The following is a 27,897-nucleotide window of genomic DNA, read 5'->3' as shown; positions in this document are numbered from 1 at the left end:
TGAACAGCCTTTCCATTTTAAACATTATGTTATTAGCTGCACCTGAAGTAAACTCGAATATGCTTTCCCCATTTTTTTCAGTCTGGGGACTATTTTATCCACTCTACTGTAATTTATCTACTCATTTATTTGTTTATTTCATTTTATTTTTTTCCCAAAGGCTCAAGCTTCAAACCAGTTTCCCCGCAGCCATTGACGTCCTCCATCCAGTATTTGTACCAGACAAATACCCTGAATTGTCTCCTGTGGTTTGCAGAGTGGATGGAGGATGCGGGGATGTTTGTTTCTGCTGATCCTTTATGAAGAGGAGGGGAGTGCGCCCTGATTGACGTCATCTTGCTTCATGCAGACAGAGAATGAGCAGCTGAGTGTACAAATATACAGCAACATCCTGATAGCGCTGCAGCCTATTTACCGATGGAGGGGATGTGAAGATGATGTCTCTGCGTGCGTCTTTTTCTCGGGTTAGTGGGGATTTCCTTGTGACTATAGAATAATTCCAGTTCCTATTGATGTGATGAAGCTCATGGATAATTCAGATACAGAGACGCGCCGCTGGGCTTTCACACAATGAGTCAGTCTCCGTGTTTATTTTATATCTACCGAAATATTCCCACTTATTAAGACATATTTATAAAGTGCAAATTACTAATAAACACATTTAGTTTTCATAGTTATTAAGTCCGTGTCTGAAGCTTGATTAATCAGTTTTGTGAAATGGCATCAGAACGCAACCGAGTCGTGACGCGCGAGCTGCAGGTGACGCTGCGCAGCAGGGGAAACCCTCCACAGGGGGCGCCATTTTTAAAAACATTCAAGGTAGGATTCTGCTTAAGATGAACACCAATTAGCCCGTTGCCATGGTGAAAGTACAGCGAGCCGAAGCCTCTTAAAATACATATTTTTTTCACTTCAATGGAAATAACGATCCATCCTCTTAGTCATTTTCATTTTTATTTTGAGCCTATATTTAATTTTTTTTTTTTGCTCACGGAGTAGGTAAAATTCAAGCTCAATGGTTTGAGGACCCAATTGCAGAGGCAGAGGTGAGTTTTTGTAGATTGAAGGAAAGGTCAATAGACAACTGAAGCAGGAATCCAAAAATAAAACATGAAAAAAGGTAAAACAAACCAGAACCATGAAGACTTCAGGGGAGAACAATCACGGCGAGGTAAGACAGTTAGACGAGGAACCAGCACTGAGGAACTGCACAAGGAGAGTATTTATGGCTAACTGAACAAAGAGAGGACTAATGAGCTGATTGGGAGCAGGTCTAAGGAGCCAGGGAAAAAGGAGACCAACACCAGAGGGCAACAAATATAAACGATGGAACTCAAATATATCCAGAAAATACAACAAAATAGGAATTGAACCAATAAAACTAGAAAACATGGAGCAAAGTAAAACTGAATACTCAAGAGAAAACATAACAGAACCAAGACCGTGACAATGAGGATAAATATGGATGAAAAGTTGGCTTGACAAGGCTTCTTTAATTACTCTGACTTTGTAAAAGAGGTAAATAACAGAAGGATGGACAAAGAGTTTGATCTAATTTAGTTAATTTAATTCCAATGGGTTTTTTTTTTTTTTCAGGGCTGCATGGTGGTGCAGTTTATAGTACTGATGCCTTGCTTCAAGTGGGTCCTGGGCTCGACTCCCAGCCTGGGTTTTTTTCCAGCGTTTTTATTGTCATCACACTGTCACAAGTACAGAGCAACGAAATTAACTCCCTGCATTTAACCCATCCCTTTGGGGAGCAGTGGGCTACCATTGTGTGGCGCCCGGGGAGCAGTGTGGGGCTTAAGTAAAGGACTCAGAGTGGCAATCCGTGGAAGTGGGGCTCGAGCTCAGAACCTCAAGATTCCAAGCGCAACGCCATAACCACTAGAACGTCACTTCCCAAAGCAGGCATTAGCGTGAAGGGTTTTGCCTAAGAACCCACACTGGAAGTTTGCATGGCCTTCCTGTGCATGTGTTGGTTATCTCCAGGTACCCCGTCTTCCTCCCACAGTATAAAAACAGAACCCTTTGGTTAATTAATATCTTTAAATTGCCGTTAGGTGTTAGTGTGTGTGTGTTTTCATGGATGTATTGATGGATGGAATATTAGTGTATAAGCTCTTACTGAGCTCAAAATGTGCCTTAAATTAATATCAGTTGGTAATATATTGTTTATAGGTAATTGCATAAAGGAGCAGGAGATACTGAGACGTTGACTGGCCTTTCTTTTAGACAGACAGGGACAGGAAAGCACTTTACACTACGTACTTAGACAAACTTTATTGTCATTTAAAAGCAAAAATTCGTTTATATTGCTTTCTGAAAGTGAATTTTTTTAGCAGCAGCTTAGCAGTGAAAAAGAACAATAAAGTGCAGCTACATTTACCCATTAATGCACACACTCAGACACTGATGGTGGTGAGCTACATTTTAACCACAGCTGCCCTGGGGCTCACTGAGAGAAGCGAGGTTAACAGTAAAAGTCCACCCTTGTCTTGCAGCAAGAAGGGTGTGGGTTAGATTCCTGGTCTGGTCTCTTTCTGCGTCCGGTCCAAAAACATGACCGTTAGGTTAACTGGCTTCTCTAAATCCTCCTAAGGTGTGTCCTGTAAGTCTCTATGTTGCCCTGCAATGGACTGGCGACTTGTCCAGGGTGTACGCCTCCTCTTGCCCGTAGACATCTGGAGATAAGACACCAGCATCCCCTGTGACCCCGCTTGCGATAAAGCGTGTCAGAAAATGGATGGATGTCCAACTCAGACAATCACAACCTTCGATCTTGGGAAAGCCCTACAAGGAAACAATTTTCAAATTAATTAACAGTGACTGCTTTCTTCACAGGTCTTTGTGAAAAATGGAAGGAACATTGTAAGTAAACCTCTGCTCTGAAAGTATTCAGTGGATACTTTATAGGATTATCTGTCCACATATATAGCTGATCAAGTCCTTTCTCCACAGCGGCTACTCTGGACCCTACTTTGACCGCTTCATTCAAAGTCAAGACTCATCAGTGGTAAACAAGTTTCAGAAGAAGTACTGGAAAACCAAGCAGACGCTGATCAAAGTCACTGGGAAGAAAGAAGATGAACATGTGGTGGCATCAGACGCAGACCTGGATGCCAAGCTGGAGGTGAGTCAAGAGTTCAGAGTTATATTAATCAAAAACAAAGCTTTACATGGGGATATGTTGATGTTTCTGGATGACTGCTGTCTCATCCATAGGTCTTCCACTCCATCCAAAGAACATGCATGGAGCTCCTAAAGGTCATTGAGCTCTACCAGAGGAGGATATGTTGTAAGTTCAGAAAATGCTGAAAAGAAATCCCAGATTGATCAAACAGCCCATCAGGTGGGGTTGCTGCTGGTGGCTTCATCACTGTTATGTTAAGACCAGGAAAACATCTGTTTGTTCGTCTTTTAGCTGGAGATTGTCGTTCATGACTGTATGTTTTGCATAGCAAACGTTTAAGTGTTAAGGTGTGTGTATGATCAAGATACAAATGGAGACATTACCTCATGGGAAGACAGCATTTAAACATGAAACCAGTATTTAAAATATCTCCTTTTCTAAAATGAAACGCTTCATTTTTACTGTTCAGTCCTTTCCCAGGAGGAGAATGAGTTGGGTCGTTTCCTGCGCTCCAATGGGTCGCAGGATAAAAGCAGGGCTGGGAAGATCATGCAGGCGACAGGGAAAGCTCTCTGCTTCTCCTCCCAGCAGAGGTAGGCGCCACACATAAGCTTCCTCTTTAACTGACATCTAGATAAACCACTTTTAAAACATTTCCAGGTAGTCTAGAGTTTCTGGTTTGTTCCTGAAGATACCAGTTTCTTTTGATCTTAGCCGCACTTTCAATGGCATTTATAATTCAAATCCTAGAAACAAATCTTTACTTCCATTCAGTAACCAGAGTAGCAACATATCCAAATAAATTAAACTCATATTGAATTATCTTTCAGTAAAGGCAATGTATGTACATGCAAATGAATGTAAACCTGCATTCCTCTTGCATAGATCTCCACTGAGGTCCTTGGCTTTCCTCGGTGTTGGAATATGGATCTATTATTATTTATGGATCTATTGTTATTTAGCAAAGAGAAAGAAAGCTGCAACCAATCAGGGTCATCAACTGGAAATTAGTGTTTATGACTTCTCAAGTTGATCAACTGAACAATTTTTAAAAGATTTAGTTGGATATGTTTGTAATTAAGCCTGCTAATTAGGGTTGCAACTAACGATTATTTTGATAATGATTAATCTGTTGATTATTCTTTCGATTAATCGATTATTAATCAGATAGGAAAAAAAGTTTTTTTTTATCTTAATTGCAAAACATAACTATATTTTTTCACTATTTTGGTATAGTTATTGCTCTAAGTGGGTAACGATTCATCGATTACGGAATTAGTTGACGATTATTTTAATATTCGATTAATCATGACTAATTCAATAATTGTTTCAGGCCTACTGCAAATATGCAATTTCACATTTTGGTCCACGCTATTCTTTAAGAATCAAATTACGTACTGTGATCTATGCTTATTCTAGGTTTAAAATTAATATTACATTAGCCTCTGCACAGTTGGTTATAGATATTGTCTCTGGGATGTATTGTTGATGAGAAACTTAAAATAATATTTAGTCTTTTAGTCTTTTAACTTTTTTAAATCCCTTTGATAGATCTGGAGGAACTCTTTAGACAACATTTAGAAGATTTAGAGTGGAGTAAAAGAAACATGGAGCTTGGATTACAGATATGTGGAACCTTTATTTTAAGAACAACTCTTCTTCCTGCAGGCTGGCTCTGAGGAAGCCTTTGTGTCGTCTGTACCAGGAGATTGAAACGTTCCGTTATCGGGCCATCTCAGACACGTGGCTGACGGTGAATCGAATGGAGCAGTCCAGGACCGAGTACCGTGGAGCCTTGCTTTGGATGAAGGACATATCTCAAGAGCTCGATCCGGACACACATAAACAGATGGAGAAATTCCGCAAGGTTTGTGCTTCCTATAGAGCGACCTACAGTCTATACTATACACTCCAGCCTGTCTGCAAAATGGTGAACAGTTTACAGCTGAACATCAGTTAGCAGTTTTAAAGGCATTGCCCATGTCTCTAGATATTGTCAGATTTTTTCAGAGCTTTTTTAAGGGTTCTGATGAACAATATCTAAACTTTCTGTTGGGTTTTAGTTGTTTCCTCTGTTTTAAACTCTCACCTTTAAATCATTTAGATTAAAAATACTTAAATTAAATAAATAAAATGCATGACAACCAAGCATTTAAAGATAAAAGCTTACTTAAATACCAACTTTAAGTAAGATCCATTTATTTACCAGCTTTCTTTTAAAGGTGGACACTTTTTTAAATAAATCCTTTAATTTAAACATGACTCCAACTGGACTCCCAGAGAGCTAGTAGCTAAAAAATGGCATAAAATAAATGAACTGAAAACAATGCATTTGTCATGTCCTTTATCTTCCCTTTTCTTCCTTAACTTGTCCGTTTATCAAGAGATGGACTTGAAATTAGCCAAAAAGCAGCCAAAGTCTAAAGAAAAATGCTAATAGACCTTCAGAAAGCCTGACAGCAACAGAAGCACAAAGGGGATTCCTTCCTTTCAGATTTATTATTATTAATATTTTGTGGAGATTTGATGTCTGTCTTTCCTTTGGTTTGGTTTATTCCAGAATAAAGATATAAAAGGAAAATAATAATAATAAAATATAACAGCAGTCAAACAGTTATGAGCTTCCTAAACCAACTCTTCATGGGTGACTTTGTTTGGTCATTAGATGACGAGTTAGATGGCATTATTATGTTTCTTCACTAAATCTTTGATTTACTGTTTACCAATAGCAGAATAAAAAAAATAGAGTAGAACAGTTTGCAGTCACAAAAAATGCCACTAGAGGGCAGAACATGCTCAGAAATACCAACTGTTTTTCCTTTATATTATGTCTCAGGTCCAGGCTCAAGTTCGCACAACTAAAACCAGCTTTGACAAGTTAAAGAACGACGTTTGCCAGAAGGTCGACCTGCTGGGTGCCAGCCGCTGCAACCTCCTCTCACATGTTCTGACAACATACCAGGTTAATCACTCTATGTCCCAGCTGCCTGCTTCAACTCCACAACTGTCTTATATTATATTTTCATTAATGGGCAGCTCTTTTTTCCATCATAGAATATATAGAAATGATTCCAAAAATGTTTAAAAAACAATCTACTGGACTTGGTTTCCAAAGTTTGAAGACGTTTTGCTTCCCTTCCAGGAAGTTTTCTCAATTCAAAAAATTTTAAATTGAGAAAGCTTCCTGGAGGGGAAGCGAAACGTCTTCAAACTTTGGAAACCAAGTCCAGTGGATTGTTTTTTAAACTTTTACGGAATGACTATGACCTGGATGACTGAGAATCTTCATTAGCAAATAGAAATGATCTGTGTTTCAGACGACTCTTTTGCACTTCTGGGGAAAGACATCCCACACTATGGCAGCCATACATGAGAGCTTTAAAAGCTGTCAGCATGAGGTTTCCACAGTGAAGGTCAGAGCACATGTCCAGGAGGAAAACATGTAAGTTCTATCACAGAGGAAGGAAAAAGAAATGAACTGATGAGCTGGAATTCTTTTTACAGGCCTCACAGGATTCCACAGACAAGTTGGATAAAAAGATGGAAAAGAAATCAACAGAGGAAGACATGAAGGAGAAAAAAGGAGACGAGACACCTGAAGATCAGTAGGCTTAACACTCAGAGCCTTTATTTTACTTTAGTTTACACTTCACCAAATAAATGACAAATTGCAAAATAGTTTTTAAAGATGGACACATTTCTTGTTGTCCTTTATTAAGAAAAAACCTTAAGATAAATTCAATAACCTTTGAATGTAGAAGGGTTATAATACATTGAGAAAATTGGAAAAATAAAACTTGAGTACATATGTATAGGGGAGGGCATTTTTAAAATTTATTTGTTTATCTTTTTTTTCAAATTCAAAATTATTAGTCTATCGAAAGATCTCTTCAAAGTATGCAAGCCAACCATGTTCTACATGTTACCTGTTACCTACATCATACGGAAACCTTAAAACCTGGTTAGTTTCTTGGATCTAATCAGTTAATCCACGACTTCCTGTTTGCGAGGGGTAGGGATAAACATGAAGTGACTTAGAGATCATTTGTGAAATTTTTTTTTAAAGAGAAACATTACTTGGTTTCCTTTTTTAAATACATCCATTTTAATGTTGCCTCAGTTACAGAAAGATAGACTTTCTGTTATATTTCAAGTTTATTTAAGGAGAAGAAATACATAAACCAAATTACTGAGGGGCTTCGGTTTATTTACTGGTGCTAAAGTGATATTGGCTGTTAATAAAAGTGACAACATCTCTGTGTGCATCCGCTGTTTCTATTGTTATACTACCTTGGCTGCTGGATGAAGGAATATTTCCAGGTTATAAGATGCCCTCTGTTACCATCAGCACCCCTGGTAAAGATGTGCTGGGATACACTTAGAGAAAAACAAAAAACAATAATTAAGTGGGCAAGAATGAATGAACATATGTTTGTGGCAAAATACAAAAAAGCATGTTTTTATCCTCCTATTAGAAACGTAAATATGTAGAACCAGTGATTAAGATCCAGTTCTTCTAAGGTTGTTTTGCTTTTTATTTGACAGACTTATCTCATTAGGACATGAAGACGGGTGCGAAAAGATAAGAGAAGGTAAAAAGCAATTTATTTATTCTATATTGTTTTTGCACCAAAAGACAACTTTACTTTATATCAAAGGGATGTGATTCAAAAAGCAGAATATTTTGAAAACAAACTTAAATGTTTTCATCATCAAAATAAACATTTAGCTTAACAAAGAATGTTTTAATTAACCCTAAGGGCTACTATGGTTTTACATTTAGGCTAAAGCAAAATTGAAATGATCATTTACATTGGTTGTTAGGTTTGTTAACTTCTAATTCTCATAGTAAAATGGCTTTTCTACTTTCCCAGAGTTGGATGGAGAGGAGGACAGCCTGGCCCTGCTCAATGAGATCCTGGGCGGTTTGTTTGTGGATGACGGCGATGTGTCCCAGGAGTGGACAAAAGGGTTTGGAGACACGGAGGCAAGCGCAGCCTCTGGCGGATCAGCTGAAACCCAGCAGCAGCAGGACAACTCGTTCTTTTTGCCATCACAGCTTTTGGACCAGAGCTTAAGTAAGTCTCCCCTCCCAGGCTGATTGTTCAGCTGTCGATTCCGTTTTATTATCTGCAGTCAGACACTTATGGGCAAGAAGCAAAAATTAAGCAACTGGACTTTAATTTTTAAACGCAAAAATCAAAGGAATTTGCAGGTGGTCAGAACTGGGGGAAACGTTGTCAGTATAAAATGGTTAGCCTTGCAAAAGGTTTCATTTGGTTATTAGTTGGGGAACAACCACACATGGTGTCATTAAGAAATACATCTGATTGCATCAGTGGTGGAATGAGGCAGTTCTTGGAATGTCCAATGGTCCAAACACTGACAAAAGGACACCAAGCGGAAGCTTTGTACATATTGTAGATATTACAGTTTTGTGGTTACACTGTGGAGCTTCCAATGGTACATGGCCTCTGCTCATATGGTGCCTTTTAAAGTCAGGTCTATAGCCACAGCTGCCTTGGGGCGCACTAACAGAACCACAGAGCCTTCAGTAAGCAAACAGGGTGAAGTGTCTTTCCCAAGGAAACAATGACATACGAAGCTGTTGTTGGAATCAGCGACGCTCCGTTTGCAGGATGAAAGGGTTTATGAAAGCACAAACATCAGTCGTTTCATCCAACACTGAGCTGAACAGATAGCAGCACCTCTGGATGCCACAGACCAACATTGTTTGGTTCTATATTGTTTCTTGAGTGATCCAAACTTTCCTGAACTAATCCATGCGTTTATTTTTAGTCGAATTGATTACTGCAACGGTGTTTTCACAGGTCTGCCTAAAAAGTGGATCAGACAGCTGCAGCTGATCCAGAACGCTGCTGTCCGTGTCCTCACTAAGACTAAGAGAGTAGAGCACATGACCCCAGATCTACTGGCTCCCTGTATCTCAGAGAATAGACTTTAAAATACTTCTGTTAGTCTATAAATCTCTGAATGGCTTAGCACCTAAATACATCACAGACTTGCTATCAGTTTAACAACCATCCAGACCACTCAGGTCTTCTGGCTCCAGCCTGCTCTGCATACCTAGAACCAGAACTAAACATGGAGAAGCAGCATTTAGTTACTATGCTCCACTTATCTGGAACAAACTTCCAGAAAACTGTAAAAGTGCGGAAAACCTGAGTTCCTTTAAATCAAGACTAAAAACACATTTGTTTAGGATTGCCTTCGACTGTTCTAGTTAAACAGTTCAACCAAAACATATTTTCTTTAGTCCAACTGTTTTTAATATTCTTTTTTGTTTCTGCATTTTTTTATTCAATTTTATTTATTTTTTTCCTACTTGCTTTCTGTTTTATCTTCCTGTATTTTAATCATGTAAAGCACTTTGCATTGTCTTTGTACTGAATTGTGCTATACAAATAAATTTGCCTTGTCTTGCCTTGAACTGTGCAAGGATGGCCACATAGCCACTTTTTCCATGATTTAGTAACATGCAGAGTAATTTGATCATTTGGGCCACCCTGCACAAGTCTTGAATGCTTCTACAGGGCCATGAACTGTTTCTAATACTGTTTGTATAATACTGTTTATATTAATAACAGCATCCTCCCAGTGGTGCTTAGCTTTCGTTAAGTTTTGCACTTATCTGTAGTAACACTCAAAAGACTAAATATTTTTCATTTTTAATATATGCTTACTTAACAAATCTAAGCCAGAGATCTTCAAATGGTGCTTATAGGGGATTCCAAATGTATTCTGCTCTTTAAATTAAGTTTTCTTTAATCAATCTTTCTCTATATGCCAAACTATTATCAGACACATACTTGTTAAATTTCCCCACCTAAGCTGCAGATCTTTGCAGCTCCTCAGAACATAGCTTTGACGGTTTCCTCATTTATGTTGTTTGTCCAGCCTGTCAGCTTAGGTGGACAGATGCTCTTGGTGTTTGGTGTTGTCTCAAATGCTCACTCTGCATTGGGACTCTACTAATCAGGTGACATGTGAAGGCATTTGGTTACTAAGATGAAAACTATTTACTATTCTCTTCCACTTTGCAGCATTGTGCATCTTTTTATAGTTCTGTTTCTCACTTTTAACCTCAGAAAACAGTTTTTTGTGTGTAAATTGAGAAAAATTATAAAAACAAAAGATAAAGAAGAGTTAAACATATCTGTAAAAATGAAGATAATGCCATCCAATCCGCCCAGAGAAATAGGGATAAATAATGCCAAGTTAATATTCCTCATATGTGCAATAAATATGTGCTGTAAAAAAAAAACTTTAACACATTTGCAAATTCTGCTGTTCAGATGTGTGATGTCAGATTATTTTTTTTCCTGATTTATGTGATTATTAATGTAATTCTGGTTCCCTGCCTCAGACTGGACCAGCACCGTCCCACAGCCAGTCACCTGTGCAGCAGAGTGCTCATCTAGAGCTGAACAGAATCCCTCAAAACCAGCTGCAAAAGGTAAAACTAATTTTTCATTAGTTCATCTTCTATCTGAAGGCTATACTTCAATGAAATAAGATTTTGGTGCTGCTTTACAACAAACACATTTTGTTTCCCCGTTGTGTAGAAACGGCTGGGACATCCAAAGATCTTTCAGCGTGGTTCAACCTGTTCGCTGATTTGGACCCTCTCTCCAATCCAGATGCAATCGGAGAAGCTAACAGGGAGCATGAGCTTCACACGGCATAGTTCTTCCTCATCATTGGGATCCTTTTTAAACGCTGCAAACTGTTTCATATATAATATTTCACACCAGAGGTTATAAGGGGAATTTTCTCATTTCCACCAAAACGGATAAAATAAACACAGACAATCAAGTCAGAACAAAATAAAATGTACATATAATTGAAATCAGATTCTAAAATTAATACACACACCACAGTTAAATTTTTTAATGGTCGTTCTAAAAAGTTGAGATATTTTCTTTATTTTAAATAATACACAAGTATTTGAGTTTTACAGCATTGCTTTACACTGGTTTGTTTTCCAAAATAATTTGACTTCTTCCTAAAATATAGGAAATATTCTGCACCAAAGCTACATCTATAGCTATTTAGTGCTTTTCTTTATATTCTTCCATTTATGTCACAACTTTTAATTTTACAAATTTTTGATTATCAAAATGGTACAACTCGTTTAAAACTAGGGTTTCATTTGTAATAGTGACACATTGCCCAATGTCAACAAAAGACTCAAATGTTGACAATAGTCGGGTTTTTGGGAAAAGGAAGGAGAGTCGTGGCTTAACCGGATCTCTGCAGCTTAGCCGCACTAAACAGCATCAGAAGTTCAATTCAAGTCACAGAAGGTTTGAAAGTTTTTAACCAGACTAAACTCGCATTTTGATTGTTTTAATAATTATGATTTATTCTTTAGCAGAATCAAAAATTGCCCTTACCAACATCTTTTTAGATTTACAGCTGGTTTTAAGCTGTCAGTGTAGATTTTGAAATGCAATTTTTTTTTAAATGGTGTTTTGCATAATTTTTTATCCGATCAGCCTAGATATAAACTAAAAGTCACATTCACTCCCTTTATTAATGTTACAGATAGGATTTCTGTTTTGTGAAGTGAAGGCCTCTTTAACTTATCATGTCTCTGAGGTTAAACACTGTGGAAACAAAAATGTCCAAAAGAAGGTTCCTCTACTCCCAGTTCAAAGATTTAGTAAACCCAACCTAAAGTTCTTGCACTGTGAGCGTTTATGTGTGACAAATTCAGATGGTGTTTATTTCTTTTTATGTTTACATAAAGTTCTCTTTGTTCAACTAGCATGCTTTTGCTTTAAGTTATGCTGTTGATGTCGCTGCCTTTCCCCCCCCCAAATAACATTAAACATGCATGCGTTTCACAGTAACTCCTCTTTTTGGGAAACATTTATATTTAGAAGGATTCAATATATCAACAGTATGTTCTAACTTTGACAATGATGCAGCATAAACAAATATATCTCAGCATGAAAGCCTTAAAGTATACACAGATAAGACTTATTTGGAGTCTGAAGTATACAACAACCAACCTTTATGCCATTTTCTATTCTGTGTTGCTAAGCTCTAATTTTCATTATGATCGACTATATGAACAGCCTTAACTTGCTTTAAACATGTGAGATGTAATGAATGCTGATGGGTTTGTCCTTGTGTGTACCGATGCCCTTTAAAAAAGAGAACATATCAACTCAAAAAGAGGCTTTTCTGTTTTCTTTATTGAAAAAAAAAACACAAGATCTACACAAAAACATGTAAAACACTGAAGAATGGATTCATTATTGCCAACAGCAAATGATTCTTTAAATGTTCAGCACAACATGCTTGTGAATGACAGTCAAAACTCTTGAAACTGCAGGCTGAACAGACTTCAGAAGAGAGGAATGTGTCCCACATGTTATCCTGCTTTTTGTTTGAACAAAGCATTTAAGATAAATCTCAATCAGGGGTCCTTAGCATAAACCTGCAGTGTTTATGCTTTATTATCTCCAAAACGCGCTGAAAATCCTGCTGTAATACCAGCTGTCAAACATCTACACTTATTTATATAACCCAAACTGGAATACATTCTACTTTTTGCACTTCTTTTTTTGCTAAACAAAATCCAATTTCACATTCTTCTGATTGTTTTAATTAACAAACTGGTATACAGAATGGAACAGTGATCATCTTTTCCTTTCCAAGTAAGTGCTAAGGCTTGGGCTAATTAATAAAAAGCAGTTGTTTTTGAAATGTTTATGGGTTGAGCACAGATTGTTTAACCCGTTTAATGGGTTGCTCTGTTGTAGTATTTTGGAGAGTTTAAAGGGAGCAGCCTGCTCAAACCCGCTTCCAACAACCTGGAATTTAAAGTTTTCCTTATATATAGGGAAATGTGTTAAAGTGACTCTGATAAGTTGCATCTACTGGCAGAAGGTCCCTTAGTTTTTTATGATTTGATCAGGGATCAAATGTCAATTTAAAGGAGTGACTTAAAAAAAATTGCTTTATAAAGCTTTACGCATCCAAACTAAAAACTCTGCAATTGCTTCTTTTTGTTTAAGTGGACAATGTGTAACGTACTGCCACCAGAGTTTGGCTTTCCAAACTATTTAGGCTCTCTTTTGTTCTTCTTTCAGATTTTGTAATTATCCTGCCACTCACTTTGACTGTTGAACTAAATATACAACTATTATAAGCTTTAAGTCTGAACACAGCTGAAAAAATAGCTGTTAAAAATAGGATCTCTCTCTAAATACATTGGTATTCAATAGTATTAAGGGGTATAAAATGGGCAAACAGATTCTGAAGGTGGTAAATTAACCCAGAGCCTCTTTCGTCACTAAGTTCCTTGAAGTAAAAAAAAACACAAAAAAAACACAAACATTGAGGCACAGAAAATTGCCCTGACATCCCGAATGTGACTGTGTCTTTGTGCCCTTTTGTATTTTGCTTTGGTACACGTGGAATAGCATTGCTACATTATTAGAAAATTCTCAATTCAAATGAAGGTTAAAGTAGCTTATGCAGCTAAGTGGGTTTGCATTAGAGCAAACCTGGAATGTGTCGTAGGCACCTTAAGCTCAACCTGAACAGGTTTAATGTCAAAAATCTGACAAAAAAACAAACAACTCAGTTTTAATGAACCTTCCATTCCTGGAAGTAAACAAAATAAAATAAAATAAAAAATAAAGGGAATTACAAAATATTTCTATGAATAGATAAACTGGGTATTGGTAATGCAGTCACACCGTTTACTTTCTAACTGACCTGAGTTATTGCTTTAAACTGGGAAGGCCAATAAAAAAGGGAATCAGAAAGTCATTTGTTTGTGGTTGGTTTCCTGGCCACTGATTAAACAGCTCGTATTTGCATTTTGTGCTCGGCTCATCCGGTTATGCTGGTAATAACACTAGGTGTACATGTTTAGGCCTGGCCCTAAAAAACCCGTTGATGGACAACTACATACAAGTACTGCTGCTTTCTTCTTACCAACATGCAACAAGTACGTTCAAACATACATGTGAGCAAAAGAAAACGCCCTGTAACCTTAACAGCCATAATTTGGTAAAGTATAAGAATTCCGATATGTGTATTAGCTTCAACACTGAACAGCTAATAAGCTAGCTGGATAACATGAACACGATGCAGTTTTAGCTGATATTGCAAGGTTACAATTTTGGATTTTTTTTTTTATTTTTATCTTCATAAAATTGCCAACGCTACATATAATTTAATTATTTAGTTCTATTTGTTGCAGAATAAGCAAAAAAAATTTTCTGCTATGTGTGTTGATGGAGAGGAGGTTAGTTAGGGATGGGAGGAGAGAGGCTGATGACCAAGGTCAGCAACAATGCCCAAACATCGAGTATTAATCCTAAAACATCAAACAATAATCCTAACAGGAAGTTTCATGCAGCAGGACGCTGATACTCTTTTCAAAGGGCGCTTGTGATTTCCAGAGCCGTGGGCACCCCCTACTGGCTAAGGTTAGGATTATCAGTGTGATTTTTTTTGTGTTGTTTTTTTTTTTTCTTCCTTTTTTTTCCCCATTCCAAACTACCAGGCTAGTTGCAATGTTTTATTTGTATGTGGTTTGGTCATGAATACCTGAGGACCAGCTGGTGAGGACAACATGTGCTGAGCCGTCTCCTGCGTCAGCGCTCTGGCCGCCTGTGCCTACACTTGACCTCAGGCTAACACTCAGGTCAACGCTCCTTTCTGGGGAGGACAAAAATGCTCCTGGCCCCGTGGGCTGAGACGGGGTCACCTGAGTTGCGTGGCCGCTGCTGACATGAAAACTGGGGCTGATGGGGGAGAACAGCGAGGAGCAGAGGAGTTTGACGGGGCAGAAGGCAGAGCCCCTGGGAATGAAGTTCACCTTGTTTTTGTCGGGACATGAGAACAGAGGGAAGCCTTTTGATTTGCCAGAGCTGAAAAGAAAAACAAGTTACACTTACATTATGACTGTTTTTACTGAAAACAAGATTATAGTGTCATTTATTTAGTTAGCAACGTTGTTTTAATCCTATTGTCCAGTAAGAATCAAGGGAAAATTAAAGTTTTTATGCAATTAACATAATTCATTTGGATGTCAAGGGGTCATCATAAACAAAAAAGGAAAGGAAACTAAAGCCCAAAATGACAAATTCATGATCCAATTAGAAAGCCACTACTTCGCTTTAGGTCTTAGTTTAAAGTCCAAAATCAGGGTCCTTTTGAATTTCAGCTTTGAATTTAAACATGAGGTGCAAATGGATATTTATAACAGGTAGGATGGAGGTTTGTTCTTTCATCCCCTGAAAGCAGTATCAACAAAAGTAATAAAAAACAAAGCAGAAGATAAATGTAAAGTTTAAGAAAAACCAGATCCCTGGTACTGATGTCTTAAAACAACTTCCAGTGTAAAATCACATAAGATGCACGTAAGACATCCAGGACGTTCAATAAGTGGGCTTCTTTTTATTTTTTGCTGCTCCTTCACATTGAAAACAATTTTTTTTATTCCATACTCTGCTGAAATGGGTGCAGTGGTCAGCAAATCAGAAACTCAAATATCCTGTATATTTCAAACCAGAGAAAGCACCATATTCTTGGACTTTCTCCCTTCAATGAAACTGAATATCATCTCACCATAAGCTATATTTAGTATCATTAAGGTGTTTATAAATACAAATATAAATTTAAAAAGCAGAGATAAAAGAAATTGAATGGAAGTTGTATTTTCAAAATTTTTCAAACGTCTGTGGTTCATGTGAGCTGCCAACAACAAAGAGTAAAAGACTTGGAGCAAATAACAGGCTGAATGAAGTGCATCCGGTTTATATGAAAAGTCTATAATGACGCGCCTCAGGCGGCTTAACGATATCTCGCAGTGCCTTACGCTCATCCTGCCCGACGTGTTTGGAATCTTTCCACGTTTTATGCTGCACGTTTGGCTTGATGCGTGTGAAGAGCCTCTAGAGCGGCTGACACTACAGTTGGCAAATATCAATTTCTGCAGCTGGATGTTGAGTGTCAGAGAAGCTGATCCAGCCGCTGTCTAGAGACGGATGCTACATGCAAGCAGTGATCACTTCTGCAATGCTGTAAGCATTAAACTATGAAAAATGTATATACATATAATGAGGTCAAACTCCTCTGGTTTTAAAAAGCCAGGAGATTGGGTTGCTTTATGCACAAGGAAAAGAGAGAGTGCTGATCATTATTACTCCACTACAGTTTATAAATACCCACATTAACTAAAATTTGCAAAACCTGTCAGGGAAAATGTTTTGATTTTTAAATTCTGGTGCTTATAGTTTTTTCTAGAAATCTAAAAAACTCTTTATATTTACTTTCAGTCGCTATAAACGGCAGCTGGAAAACCCCGACTACCTGGCGAGCTTCAGAAAGCTTTAACTGGGGACTCTGGCACCCATCGGTATGTGGTGGGTCTGCCGCTCCGGACAAGAACAGAATATTTCTATTTGGGATCATAATCCTGATAAACTGCACCGTTTACTTTTTTAATAACTCGTCAAAGCAAATAAAACCGTCTGACAGCGTCTGACTCCAATATAAACGGACGTCTAAGTTGAGGTGTTAGACGCCTTTCTTACATTCAAAATGTGTTCAGTGTGAACACAACTTTATCTTCTTGAGTACCTTGAAGGTTCTTTTCAGGGTTAGAGCATTTGGTATGTTCTAAAACCTTTACTTTATCCAAACACATGAAATGATGGACAGGCATCCTGGTTCTACTTACACCAGTTCATCAAACACTTTGACCCGCTCACATCCCTCTGGTGGTTCCCGTTTAAACATGTAGCTGTTGTTTGGTTTGGGCGACGTGGCGAATTTGGGGAGAGGAGAACTGCATCCGTTGTCTGAAAACAGAAAACAGAGGAAATGCTTGTGAGGCCTTTTCAGATTATTAGGCAAATTTGGCAAGGCAAATTTATTTGTATAGCACAATTCAGTACAAAGACAATGCAAAGTGCTTTACATGATTAAAATACAGGAAGATAAAACAGAATCAGAGCAAGTAGAAGAAAAAATAAAAGAATAAATTATTTTAAAAAATGATGCGGAAACAAGAAAGAACATTAAAAGCAGTTGGACTAAAGAAAAGAAAAAAAATGAACTAATAATGTTTCAGTTGAACTTTTCAACTAGAATTAAATTATTAGTTATTAAATTAATAATTAAAAGTGGAAATATGGAGAAACATTATTATGAAAACTAAAACTGCAAGTTTCCTGACTCTGTGCATCTATTATTACCCTCGACCCCCCAAAAAATAAAGCATAAAAGTTTTTCTATTCAATGTGTGACTCTTTGTGTCCCTCTCTTTCACTACTTTATAGTACTTTCATCCACGTTTCTTCATATTTATAACTGAAAACTTCAGTATCTAACCAATCATTAAATGTGAAACCAACCTTATCTCCTGATCTTATCTACCGCTGCAAAGGTCTGAAAATCCGTCACTGTCAATGCCATTTTAGTTCAGTCCTCAATCATAACAGAGTAATACCTCACTTGCAGTTAGGAAATATATCCTAATACTAGTATTAGGAAACACTAAGTCTTTTAAAACAATTAGTATTCAAAATTGACAGGTCAGGGTTTTTGAATATTGGTGTTCATAATGCAATTAGGGAACCCCACATTAAAACCAATAACTCCAAACCAAGGGGGCCCTGAAAAACACATGCTAAAGTGACTGTCAACAAAAAAAATTATATTGGACGGGTAATTTCATTTGATGACTGATTAACAGGCTTTTGCTGAGCTGAAGTCATCTGAATCAGGTGTGTAATGCAGAGAAACATAAAAAAACCTGCAAGATAGATCTTTATTCAAATTAACCATAAATAAATCAGGAGAATATCTATAAACTCACTCACTTTTACTGCTAGGGCTCCATGACAAACTGTACATTCTGGCTTGTTTGCATTGCATACAGGAAAAATGCTTTTCCATCCTACCACAAATGTAAACATGTAGCGTTTCCCAAACTCTACTGGGGCTTTTACTGGAAATTAAAAACAGAACATATTTCTCCTATTTAAGGACCCTTTTATTGACTCCCTGTTAAATACAGAATATATTTTAAGATCCCCTTTCACACATATAATGCTTTAAAAAAAGTCAATATTATATCAAAGACGGACTTTGATATAAGACGGACTTCAGGGGGAGTGTTGGCTTAGTGGTTAGAGCAGTGCGCTTGTGCTCTGAAAAGGTTGCAAGTACCCGGTTTGACCCCCACAGCCTCCACTCTGGGTCTCTGAGCAAGACCTTAAATGCCACACTGCTCCCCGGGCGCCACAGAATGGCAGCCCACTGCTCCCCAAGGGGATGGGTTAAATGCAATGGCAAGTTTCTCCAGATTGAGATTAATCAAATTGAATTATTATCAAAAATTTAATTATCTCTATTTGAGTTGAGTCGAAGAGGCAAAATAAGAGAAGACCTTGAAATCTGAATTTATAGAGTGTGTGCAAGGGTAATGCTTAAAAATAGTTCTCTCTAAATGCTCCTACCTAATAAAATGTTATAGAAGACTAAACTGCTGTCATAAAAAGGAGCCATAAAAACCATTAACAGCAGAGCTGATTTCATTCTAGGAATCTGATTCATAATGTGTAGAATATCCACACCAAGTATGTATTCTCAAATTACCATGTTGGATTTTAATTTCTTTTTTAAACAGCCATCGATGCCAATAAGTTGTTAAAACATGTATTAAAGCAAGTCAAAATTAATCTCTAAATGTTCTGTAAAAGTCCATTAAGTGATTATATTGTTCACAATATATTTGTTTATTGGAATTTCAGTCTAAAAGCAGACCAATCTTTGATCCCTGCTTTTTTTTCTTTTACTGGACATTTCAGCTAGATCAGTTTAAGATGGAAATGAAACGATTAATCAAACTATTTTAATTCATTAAATTGCGTCTTCCTATTATCAATAATTATGTAATACGCTCAAGGTTCCTTTCTACGGAGCCCCTAAAGGGACTTGGAGGGGAAAAAATGAACTTTTTTCGCAAAACTATTGCGGGATCTCGCTAAAGTTATTTTTTCCCCCTCCATGTCCCTTTAGGGGCTCCGTACCTTTCAGCTTCGTCTTTCTTCATGCCAAAGAAAGACGAAGCTTATGTGTTTTACGGTTGTGAGGTAGAGCTGCTTGCAGCACTGCAACATGGCGATGCCCTCACAAAAAAATGCTTTGTTTTTTCTTTTACGTTTATACTTTTCACTTTTGTAATTATATTTATTGATAAGATGATTGATTATTGGTAACTTAAAGCTATGTCGGGAAAAATATGATTTCATTTTATAGAAAAAGTAAGATGCAATTTCATGAATTAAGGTAGTTTGGTTAACCGTTTCATTTCCACTTTAACTGAACGCCTACCTTTATCCGTTTCCTCAGTGGAGCAGGGACTTCCATCAGGGGAGTGAAGGAGGTCAGAGCTGCAGGGTAGGGGAGATGGGCTTGATTCACCACTTGACGGGGCCTGGGTGTCTGTGTCACGTGTATCACCGTTACTGCTGCTATAGCGGTGCGGGGGAAAGGGGGGGCGGCGGCCATCCACCGCCTCCATGGCCTGTAAGGTCAAAAAGGAGATGGTGAGAAGTCATGCGTTAAAGTTTGTGAGTCCCAGCATGGCAGAGAGGTCAGGATTTTAAAGAAGACACAGCCCTTCCTCCACAACCCTCAGAGAGTAATTCAAGTACTGATACCAACAGATGGAGAGGTTTTCAGTCAAACAGCTCACTCTCTACATGACGTCACATTCAATCCAAAACGCCATCGAAAATGTTCCAAATCCTAAAACATCTCCAGCTAAAAGCCCTCTGATGTGTTTGTCTAAAGGGATACTGGAGAAGCAAACACCACAGCAGATGGTGCTTGAGAACAGCGGGAGGTGAATTGTGTTCAGCTTTGGCTCTGCTGATTGAAAAGAGAGAGCAGGAAGAAGGCAGAGTGCACAGCAAGCTGTAAATCTGTAGGTGAGTGCGTGTGTTTGTGGGTTTCAGCCATGTGGGTGAGGAGCATCACAGCCCTGCCAAGGTTTACAACCTCATATCAGCCCTTATTTACAGGCCTCTAAGCAAGTTAACTCCAGGAGACTGAAATATATGTAAGAACTAACTTTATAAGCCTGTCTTTGCATGAATCTAATAAATCTTAAGCATGACTAACAAGTTGAAAGGTTTGGCAACTATTAATTGTTTATTAGTTCCTTTAGCAATTCAAAAAGTTCAGCTGTGTGCCTCATATTCTGAGACAATGTGTAAAATATTGACATTCACTTGGCAACAAAACTTTTGCACACTTAAGTGCCCAGGAGAAATAGATGCCGAGCAGGGAGGTGTTTGTACATAGCTGAATTTGCAAGGAGTTGGCACAATGACAGTAGGCATCAGGGGACAATTATGAAACCATCAGGGTCCCATAAATTTAAGGCACAGCTGACTTTTAAATTGCAAAGGAAAGCTGAAACATTAGAAAACACCCAGTTGAACTGCAGAGCTGTGTAACAGGGACTGCTTTCTCAACCTATAAGGCTTGATGTCACCTCTGGTCCTGATATGGATACTAGACACCCAATTACAGACATGCTGCTTAGGGTTTTTTTAGTTTAAAAATATTTTTTAAAAATCCTACATTGAATCAGGGATTCAGCTCAGCTTTAAAAAACACAATTTACTTTAAAATTCCCTAATAGAAAAAAAACATCTGTTGAGATATGTGCCACGTTACATTTTTCTGTGCAAAAAACTAAAACCCCAAAGGTTTTAGTGTGAGCTAAAAATCTGTCTTAAACAAGTATATATATATATTATTTGCTGCAATATGTACAAAAACAGATATTCTTTGATACAGAAAGAATGAGCTCTGAAACTTAAATCTATGTCGGGAAAAATAGGATTTCATTTTATTGAAAAAATACTAGTTTTAATTCCTATTTTTCTTAAAAGTAAAAAAATAATAATGTAAAAAAACAAAACAAATCTATAGTCAGGTCAGGGCTTTGTAAAACTGGTGTTTAAAAATCGGAAAACACATTTCTGATTAGGGAATTTCTTGTACACACAGTGACTTTCCTTATCGAGGAGTTGCATTGTAGGCCTACATGAGGCCAGTGGATGATAATGTGCAATTATTCCATATCCTGTCGTTCATTTTCAACATCAGGACAAGATGTTGTCTGTATATCCCACATGCTATTTAACTAGGCCTCTTAGGTTGCTGAACTTCATTTCCTTCTTTTCCTGACAGTCTGAACCTTCAGCAACCTTATCAATCCACTTGTGATGCCACCATCTTTCCTCTTAGATGCCCACATTAAACACTTCAACTAAATAAATCATTTAAGAACCCATCTCTGGTCTGGCTGTGAACTAAATTACTTCCAATATGGAAATTTCTTTCTATCGATTTGTGAAAGAGATAAAAAACTTGTGCAGAGGCAGAATTGTGTCATAACTGAATCACAGAAGTGTGTTGGAGGTCAGTGTGACTCAAAGCCTTTTTTTCCACGACTGATTACAAACACTGATCCTCTGAGACTGTTTTCTATGGTTATTCTTCTATGCGGTTAGGGGCAGATTGTGAACATTCCTACCCATCTATCACATTAGTCAGATATTAAACTTTGTGAGTAAAACATTACATGACTTTATCATAGCTCTGCAATATAACCATCACTGCCCAGTAAATTATTACATTTCATAGCCAAATATATCTCTGGTGCGAGCACAAATTTCTACCTGCAAGCCAGGCTCCCAGTCGTCTCTTATGAATACGTTTTCCAGCTCATGGTTGATCCCCTCCACGCTGCTCGGCACTCTGCATATGAGCGACTTGTGCACCGGGGTTGACGTTAGAGTTGATGAAGTTCCCTTGTACTATGACAGAAGATGAGATTTGTCCATTAATACGGGATCTGTTCTCTAATATTAAACCCTTTTTAGAGCTAGATTAAAACATAATCCCATTCCCCAGGCAACCTATACACCTCTCAATAATTTCTGCCAGTTAGTTGAGGTAGTGGTTTAAATGTTCCTTGAAGAATTGTGATACCCCCAGAAGAAGTGATAACTCATCAGGTACAGATTCATATTTATGAATAAAAATAATTGCTTGTTGCTAAACAGTTAACAATACTGCGGTACATTAGCATTCATCAATGTATTTGCTTTTTCTTTGTTGATTAACGATTATACATTATGTACATAAATATATTTTTGAAGCAACTCTTTACATTATGAATCGCATTTAAAGCCGAGTACTCTCCATGTGCTCTACAGCAGAGGTCCTGATGCGAGGGGTCTGAATGTACATATTACAAAATTTTCACTTTTCAAAAAGTCTGAATTGAGCCACTTGCATATGTGGTACTAAATAAAATACATAAATTATTGTTTTCAAAGCATTGTGGACAGTTATGCAGCATTTTATCTGACTACATCAGCGCAATGTAATGCAAAACGACGCGTCCTTACAGACTTACATCAGCATTCAAAGCCCTGTGCTATCTGCTTTTTCTTACCTTCCTTTTCATTAGTATGATGTGGTTATTATACTGCAATATCTTATTTCTCAATAGTTAAATAATTACATAAAGACACCGGTATCTACTGTTATGTTTTTTTTTTTTTTTTTTTTTTTTCTCTGAGCCGTTTAGAACATTTCTAGTGACAGTCCCTTACAGATAAGTAAATATTCGGTTGCTGTGTGGCGTCTATATTCTCCTAAATGTGTTGGGTGCTTTGATGTGCTGAACCATTAAGACAGAAGTTCTATTGCATGTATTATATTATGAAACACAAAAACACCATGTAAACAGAAGTGGATCGTTGATGTGCATTTCTGTTGCATAATGATGACTGGAAGTGTCAGAAATATGTTTGGAACCATAAAGTGCATACATCTAGGTTAGAGGGCTGCTTTTAACCAGATCCTGGCTGAGATGAAAAGAAGAGAGTTATGGTTACAAACATATCAGTATTCCTGTTAGTTTGTGAAGCAGTTCAGTGTCTCTCTCTTCCTGGGTGGAAATCTGCTAATGAATGAGCTGCTGAGTAGAGGGAAAGGCATGCCCAGACACATTCCCCGTCCTCAGTCTCCTTTTGACTTCAGTGACCGCTGACATCAACTTGGCATGTTTAATTAAGTCAGTGGAACAGATATCATACATATCTAATAAATATTCTGATATTTTTTTTCACTTATTACAAATACATAAATCTTAACCTATAGATATGATTAACTTAATAATAACTTACAAGTATGTGAATTTATTGGTACAGAACTTCACTATATCTGCTGATAACAGAAGGTTATGGAGAATGATTTCCTAAACTAAATTGTTTGCAGTTTTCTAATCTTCAGCAGCTGTGTTGCAGTTTTGTAACCGTCCGTTTCATTTCAGTGTTTTCATCCAAACTGCTTAGCTCCATTATCATATCGGAGCAGCTTGGATAAAATCTTGCACCACCTAATTTGAGTGAATGGAAATGTTTTTACCTCAACAGTGCATGACAGAGCCGTGTGACATGAGAAACCTACCTGTGATTGGCATGCAGCACTGTGCTGTGCCGGTTGCGGCAGCTGCAGCGAGCTCTGCTCCCTGTCTTTGCTCTGCCGGGTGACCTGTTTGCCGCGCTGCAGCTGCAGTCTCAGTTTAGCAATCTGCTGAAGGGGAAATAAGACCAAGTCAGTAAACCAGCAGGTCACAATCATCAACCACTGCATGAAAAACTTATGATGGAAGCTACAAGCTACTATTTCATGATATAAATCTAAATAAGCAGAATATTTAGTGGAATTTATGGATTAAAAAGGTTCATCATAGCAAAAGGCAGAGAACATCAACGTCAATACTTATCTCATGTTTTGTTAAATTATAACAACAAATTTTATGTACTTTTTGGGGGGATTTTTATATGACAAAATAAGACACAGCATATTTGTAAAGCAAAAGGAAAATAATACATGGCTTAAAAAAAAACAAAACATTTTTGCTGTGTTTTTTTTATTCTGTCCCCTTTACCCTAAAAACCTTAAATAAAATCTATTGACCAAGACAGGACATGGATGTAGTTAAACAGGTAAATTCTGAAAGACAACCTGTTATAAGCTGCCTTATGACTGGGAGCTGAGCTCAAACAAGAACTAAAAGAATTTATCATGATAATGGATTACTGAAATAAACAACTATTTTAGTAATCAATTAATTGTTAAGTGGAGTATAGAGACTCGAAAACATGCCATTTGCTAAAATAATAACCAACTCAGGGCTGTTATGCATCCACAACTGTATGTACAAAATATGCATTTTGAATTTTAGATTGAAAATGTGTGTGGTGTAAATAGGCTCTATTCAATGCTCCCCAAGAGGCAGAGTTTCATCTTTAGCTGGTTCAAATTCTGAAATTCTCATAAAGCAACTTTTGCAATTAAATTATCAATTAAAAAAAACCTTGCGATAAAAAAACATTGATTAGCTAGACCACATGTGTCAAACTCAAGGCCCGTGGGCCAGATGTGGCCCGCCAAGTCATTTTATGTGGCCCGCTAGAACTCCCACAGCCGTCATTTTGATGGTTCTGAGATTTTAAAGGGAAAGAACTATATTTAAAATTAAATTTATGTTGCTCATGTTAACTCAATTTTCCTGATTCTAAATTTCCTTCATTTTAATTTTTTTTTTTTTTATACAATTAAAACGTAAAAAATAAATATGGTTAATTCTACCTCGATCCCCCACAACCGCCATTTTGACGGCTCTATTAGTTGCATTGTAAATTCTTCCCGCGGTTGATTGACGATTGGTACCGTTGCCTAGCAACCAACATTCTACCTAGAACTTTTTGACTAATATGGAAAAAGTGGCGTTCAGAAGAAACCTAACAGTGAAACAGGTTTTAGAAATGCTTCAAAATATGATAGTGATTCGGGCGGAGGGGGAGAGACCGATGAGGAGGACTAGGTAGGAAGCGGCTGTGTGACACGTGTGTGTTACAGCAACAAGCAAGCATATGTTTTCTATGCAACTGTAATTGTCACTTGAATAAGTTATAATAAATAATGAGTTATTTAACATTAAGGAGTCGTTACATTTATTTTACATTACATTCAATTACATTTAGTTACATTTATAAGTTACATCTGGCCCTTTAAGGACAGCAATTACGCTTATGTGGCCCTCAGTGAAAATGAGTTTGACACCCCTGAGCTAGACTGTCAGTAGCAGCCTTGGGTGGGACATGTAAATAAAATGGAGGACACCGATCACCCAACCTTAAAAAACAAACTATTCTGCAGAGAAAAAAAATCGTAAAGTGCAAACCTAGTAGAGACATATCCAAACAGACTTACTAAAACTAAATGAGACAAACTAATGAGACACTACTTAGATTTTCATTTAGTAAAAAAAAAGCTAAAAAATTTGAGAATCTTTATTTTCACTTCACATTTATCTTCTGCTTAGTGTTCGTCGTTAACAAAAAATCCCAATAAAACAGTTGGAGGTTTATGACCGAATGTGATGTGTGCTTTTGCAAGACTCTGCTGCTACCTGAAGGTTTCAAAACAAACTCGACTTCAATGTTGATGCAAGTCAGAATATTTCTAGAGTCAGTCTTACATGCCTGGTGATGAAATAAGTTGGGTCAGTGGGTGTTTCTACATCTGGCCGAGTATCAGCAAAACAACAGGATACCCTTTGTAGGACCAACAGACACGGTTGTGCTGTGCAGACAAAGGTGTGGTTCTTCACTGCAGATCTTGTACTCCAGGCAACACAGTCAACAAAGAGACGTGTTCCTTTCAAAAATGTCCTCCCACACGTTAAATTGCAAAGGTTAGAGAGCAAGAATCCAGGTCACAGCGTTCACTTAGTGGAAGCAGTCGATAATGACAAGTCCAGACAGCCCATGTGTAATCTTAGTTGATGAGAAAAGGAAGATTTTCCTGGCTGTTCTGGGTTATTGATTGTCAGGCCAAGTACCGGGGATTGTCTTTTTCAAGCAGCTGAATTTGCATCAACTTAAGAGTTATGCTTAAATAAAAGAGGAAGTCATGGTATAGAAACTATTGCAGTTGTATTTCATAAAACATGTAGCTCCATAAACTATTCTATGCAAAGACAGTTTTTCCTTTACAACACAACAAATCAGGTGGAGCTCTAAAGGAAAAAAAAACTTCCTTAGCTTACTTTGAAAAACACAGCCAACTGAGCACTGCCTTCAGCCCTGTAAGGAGCTCCGGCAGAGCTTAAAAAACAACCGTCCATAATGAGATTCACACTGCAGTCATACAGGAACAGAGGGAAGACGGAGGTTAAATTTAGCCTGTGGTCTGGAGGGATGGAGTCCATGTGGTTGGCTGGATGGCCTGCCAAGGCCAGCAGATAGACAGGGGTGGAAACCAACTTTCAGGAGAGTAACATTTAGGCTGACCTCAGACTCTGACAAATAAAAACAAGCCAAGTAAATGGAGAACCTCAAGAATGGCAGAAATATTTTCTTTAAGCAGCTGTGTGAATATAATGACTTGTTAGTTGTATGAATCAGCAGTGACCTTAAAGATCGAAAGGTCAAAACAAGTTAAAATACCTCTTTCAGATGATCTGCGCTCCCCCAAGAGGCGGACCGCTGGTGAGGACTTCCCAGTTCAGCTGCCTCATCAGTCCAGAGACCTGGAGTCTAAAAAAAATAATAAAACACACAACAGCATGTTACAAAACAATTTCTTCTTGCACGAAGAAATAGCTTACATATGCTTGCAAATAGCTTACATATAACTGTAAAGTGCCTTGAGATGACATGTGTTGTGAATTTGGCGCTATATAAATAAACTGAATTGATATGTCTAACATATTTATTGGAGTGAACAAGTTACACATTTTCTGGAGAACAGACAAAAAGGAGTGTAAATCTTTTTTATGCAATGCAAAATGTATTCAAATAATATTTTTTATATCTAGGTGAATGTAAACAAAAAGACAGGTTCACATTTGATTTTATGGATTTTACCCTGATTAAACTGAATGTAAATAAAAAGGGATTACCAAATTCAAAGTTAAAATAAGAGAACAAACATTTACAGCTACGCAGACTTTTTTTAAGCAGACCCTTTCTAAACACAGACTGTACAACCCATCATCCAACAAGATATTTAAAGATGTATATAAAATCTGGGTATAACCGAGACTGTTTAAGGCAGTGGTATCCAAACATGTTGTTCTATAAAAAAAAAAAAAAAACAGATGTGCACATACATTACCGTTACATTTTTCTCCTAAATTAGTGTTTGTTCAACTTGGATCCAAACTTTGTTACAATACCTCAGATTTTGCCAAGATCTATAGTTTGCATTTTCATTTATCAATAAGCATGAGAGAGAGAGAGAAAAAAAAACTGAGGGTGTTTGACTAAGCTTTCTTACTGAGCTGCAGAACAAAATCTGAGCCAGAGATTCCTCTAGAAGAGACTCTGTCTCTAATCATGTTGACGCGCAGTGGCCTCAGCCCTCGGTCACACTGGATGTGGAAACAGTATGTAAGCTAGGTGCAGGGACTGTGGCGATTCAGAACCGCACCACAGAGTTCCCTGCAGTGCATTTCTGAAGTGCCCCAGATGCGTTCTGCTGCTTGCCACCACATCAATCTAGAGCAGAACGGATCATTCATGCAGAAAGTCAGCTGATAAAAAGCAAAGTGGGTCCTTTCCAGTTTACAAATGAAAGACTACACGTGCAGACAGTGGATCACA

At 37.6% G+C, this 27,897-nt stretch overlaps 2 protein-coding genes across 3 annotated transcripts in view; one reads left to right on the top strand and one right to left on the bottom strand.

Annotated features, from left to right (window-relative positions):
* Window positions 1-307: 307 nt before the first annotated feature.
* ica1 (islet cell autoantigen 1) lies at window positions 308-11,289 on the top strand. The gene is made up of 13 exons (XM_038279554.1): window positions 308-464; window positions 2,845-2,871; window positions 2,962-3,133; window positions 3,226-3,298; window positions 3,603-3,726; window positions 4,802-5,000; window positions 5,970-6,095; window positions 6,451-6,546; window positions 6,638-6,738; window positions 7,679-7,725; window positions 8,008-8,211; window positions 10,521-10,610; window positions 10,720-11,289. The coding sequence occupies exons 2-13, from the start codon at window positions 2,858-2,860 to the stop codon at window positions 10,839-10,841; spliced, it is 1,368 nt and encodes a 455-aa protein (XP_038135482.1). The 5' UTR covers window positions 308-464; window positions 2,845-2,857; the 3' UTR covers window positions 10,842-11,289.
* Window positions 11,290-14,589: 3,300 nt separating this feature from the next.
* LOC119779785 (glucocorticoid-induced transcript 1 protein) overlaps window positions 14,590-27,897 on the bottom strand; it is a 32,092-nt gene continuing 18,784 nt past the window's right edge. Inside the window, exons 4-9 of one of the 2 annotated variants that reach the window (XM_038279567.1) lie at window positions 26,740-26,829; window positions 23,690-23,815; window positions 21,889-22,026; window positions 19,526-19,718; window positions 16,866-16,986; window positions 14,590-15,051 (exon numbers count right to left, since the gene is read on the bottom strand). In XM_038279567.1, the coding sequence (XP_038135495.1) occupies window positions 14,700-15,051; window positions 16,866-16,986; window positions 19,526-19,718; window positions 21,889-22,026; window positions 23,690-23,815; window positions 26,740-26,829 (1,020 nt within the window). In that variant the 3' untranslated portion in view covers window positions 14,590-14,699. The remainder of the gene's footprint in view (window positions 15,052-16,865; window positions 16,987-19,525; window positions 19,719-21,888; window positions 22,027-23,689; window positions 23,816-26,739; window positions 26,830-27,897) is intronic. The other variant, XM_038279568.1, reaches the window with a different exon arrangement.

The sequence above is a fragment of the Cyprinodon tularosa genome, unplaced genomic scaffold, assembly GCF_016077235.1.
Source record: "Cyprinodon tularosa strain WSP-4 unplaced genomic scaffold, ASM1607723v1 ctg151, whole genome shotgun sequence".
NCBI lineage: Eukaryota > Metazoa > Chordata > Actinopteri > Cyprinodontiformes > Cyprinodontidae > Cyprinodon > Cyprinodon tularosa.
This window is presented reverse-complemented; position numbering and strand designations above follow the sequence as displayed.

Excerpts from the sequence above, each read along its gene's own strand:
- ica1 (XM_038279554.1), top strand. Across the intron at positions 3,134-3,225 it reads ACCTGGATGCCAAGCTGGAG|GTCTTCCACTCCATCCAAAG; the intron begins GTGAGTCAAGAG and ends TCTCATCCATAG. Across the intron at positions 8,212-10,520 it reads GCTTTTGGACCAGAGCTTAA|ACTGGACCAGCACCGTCCCA; the intron begins GTAAGTCTCCCC and ends TCCCTGCCTCAG.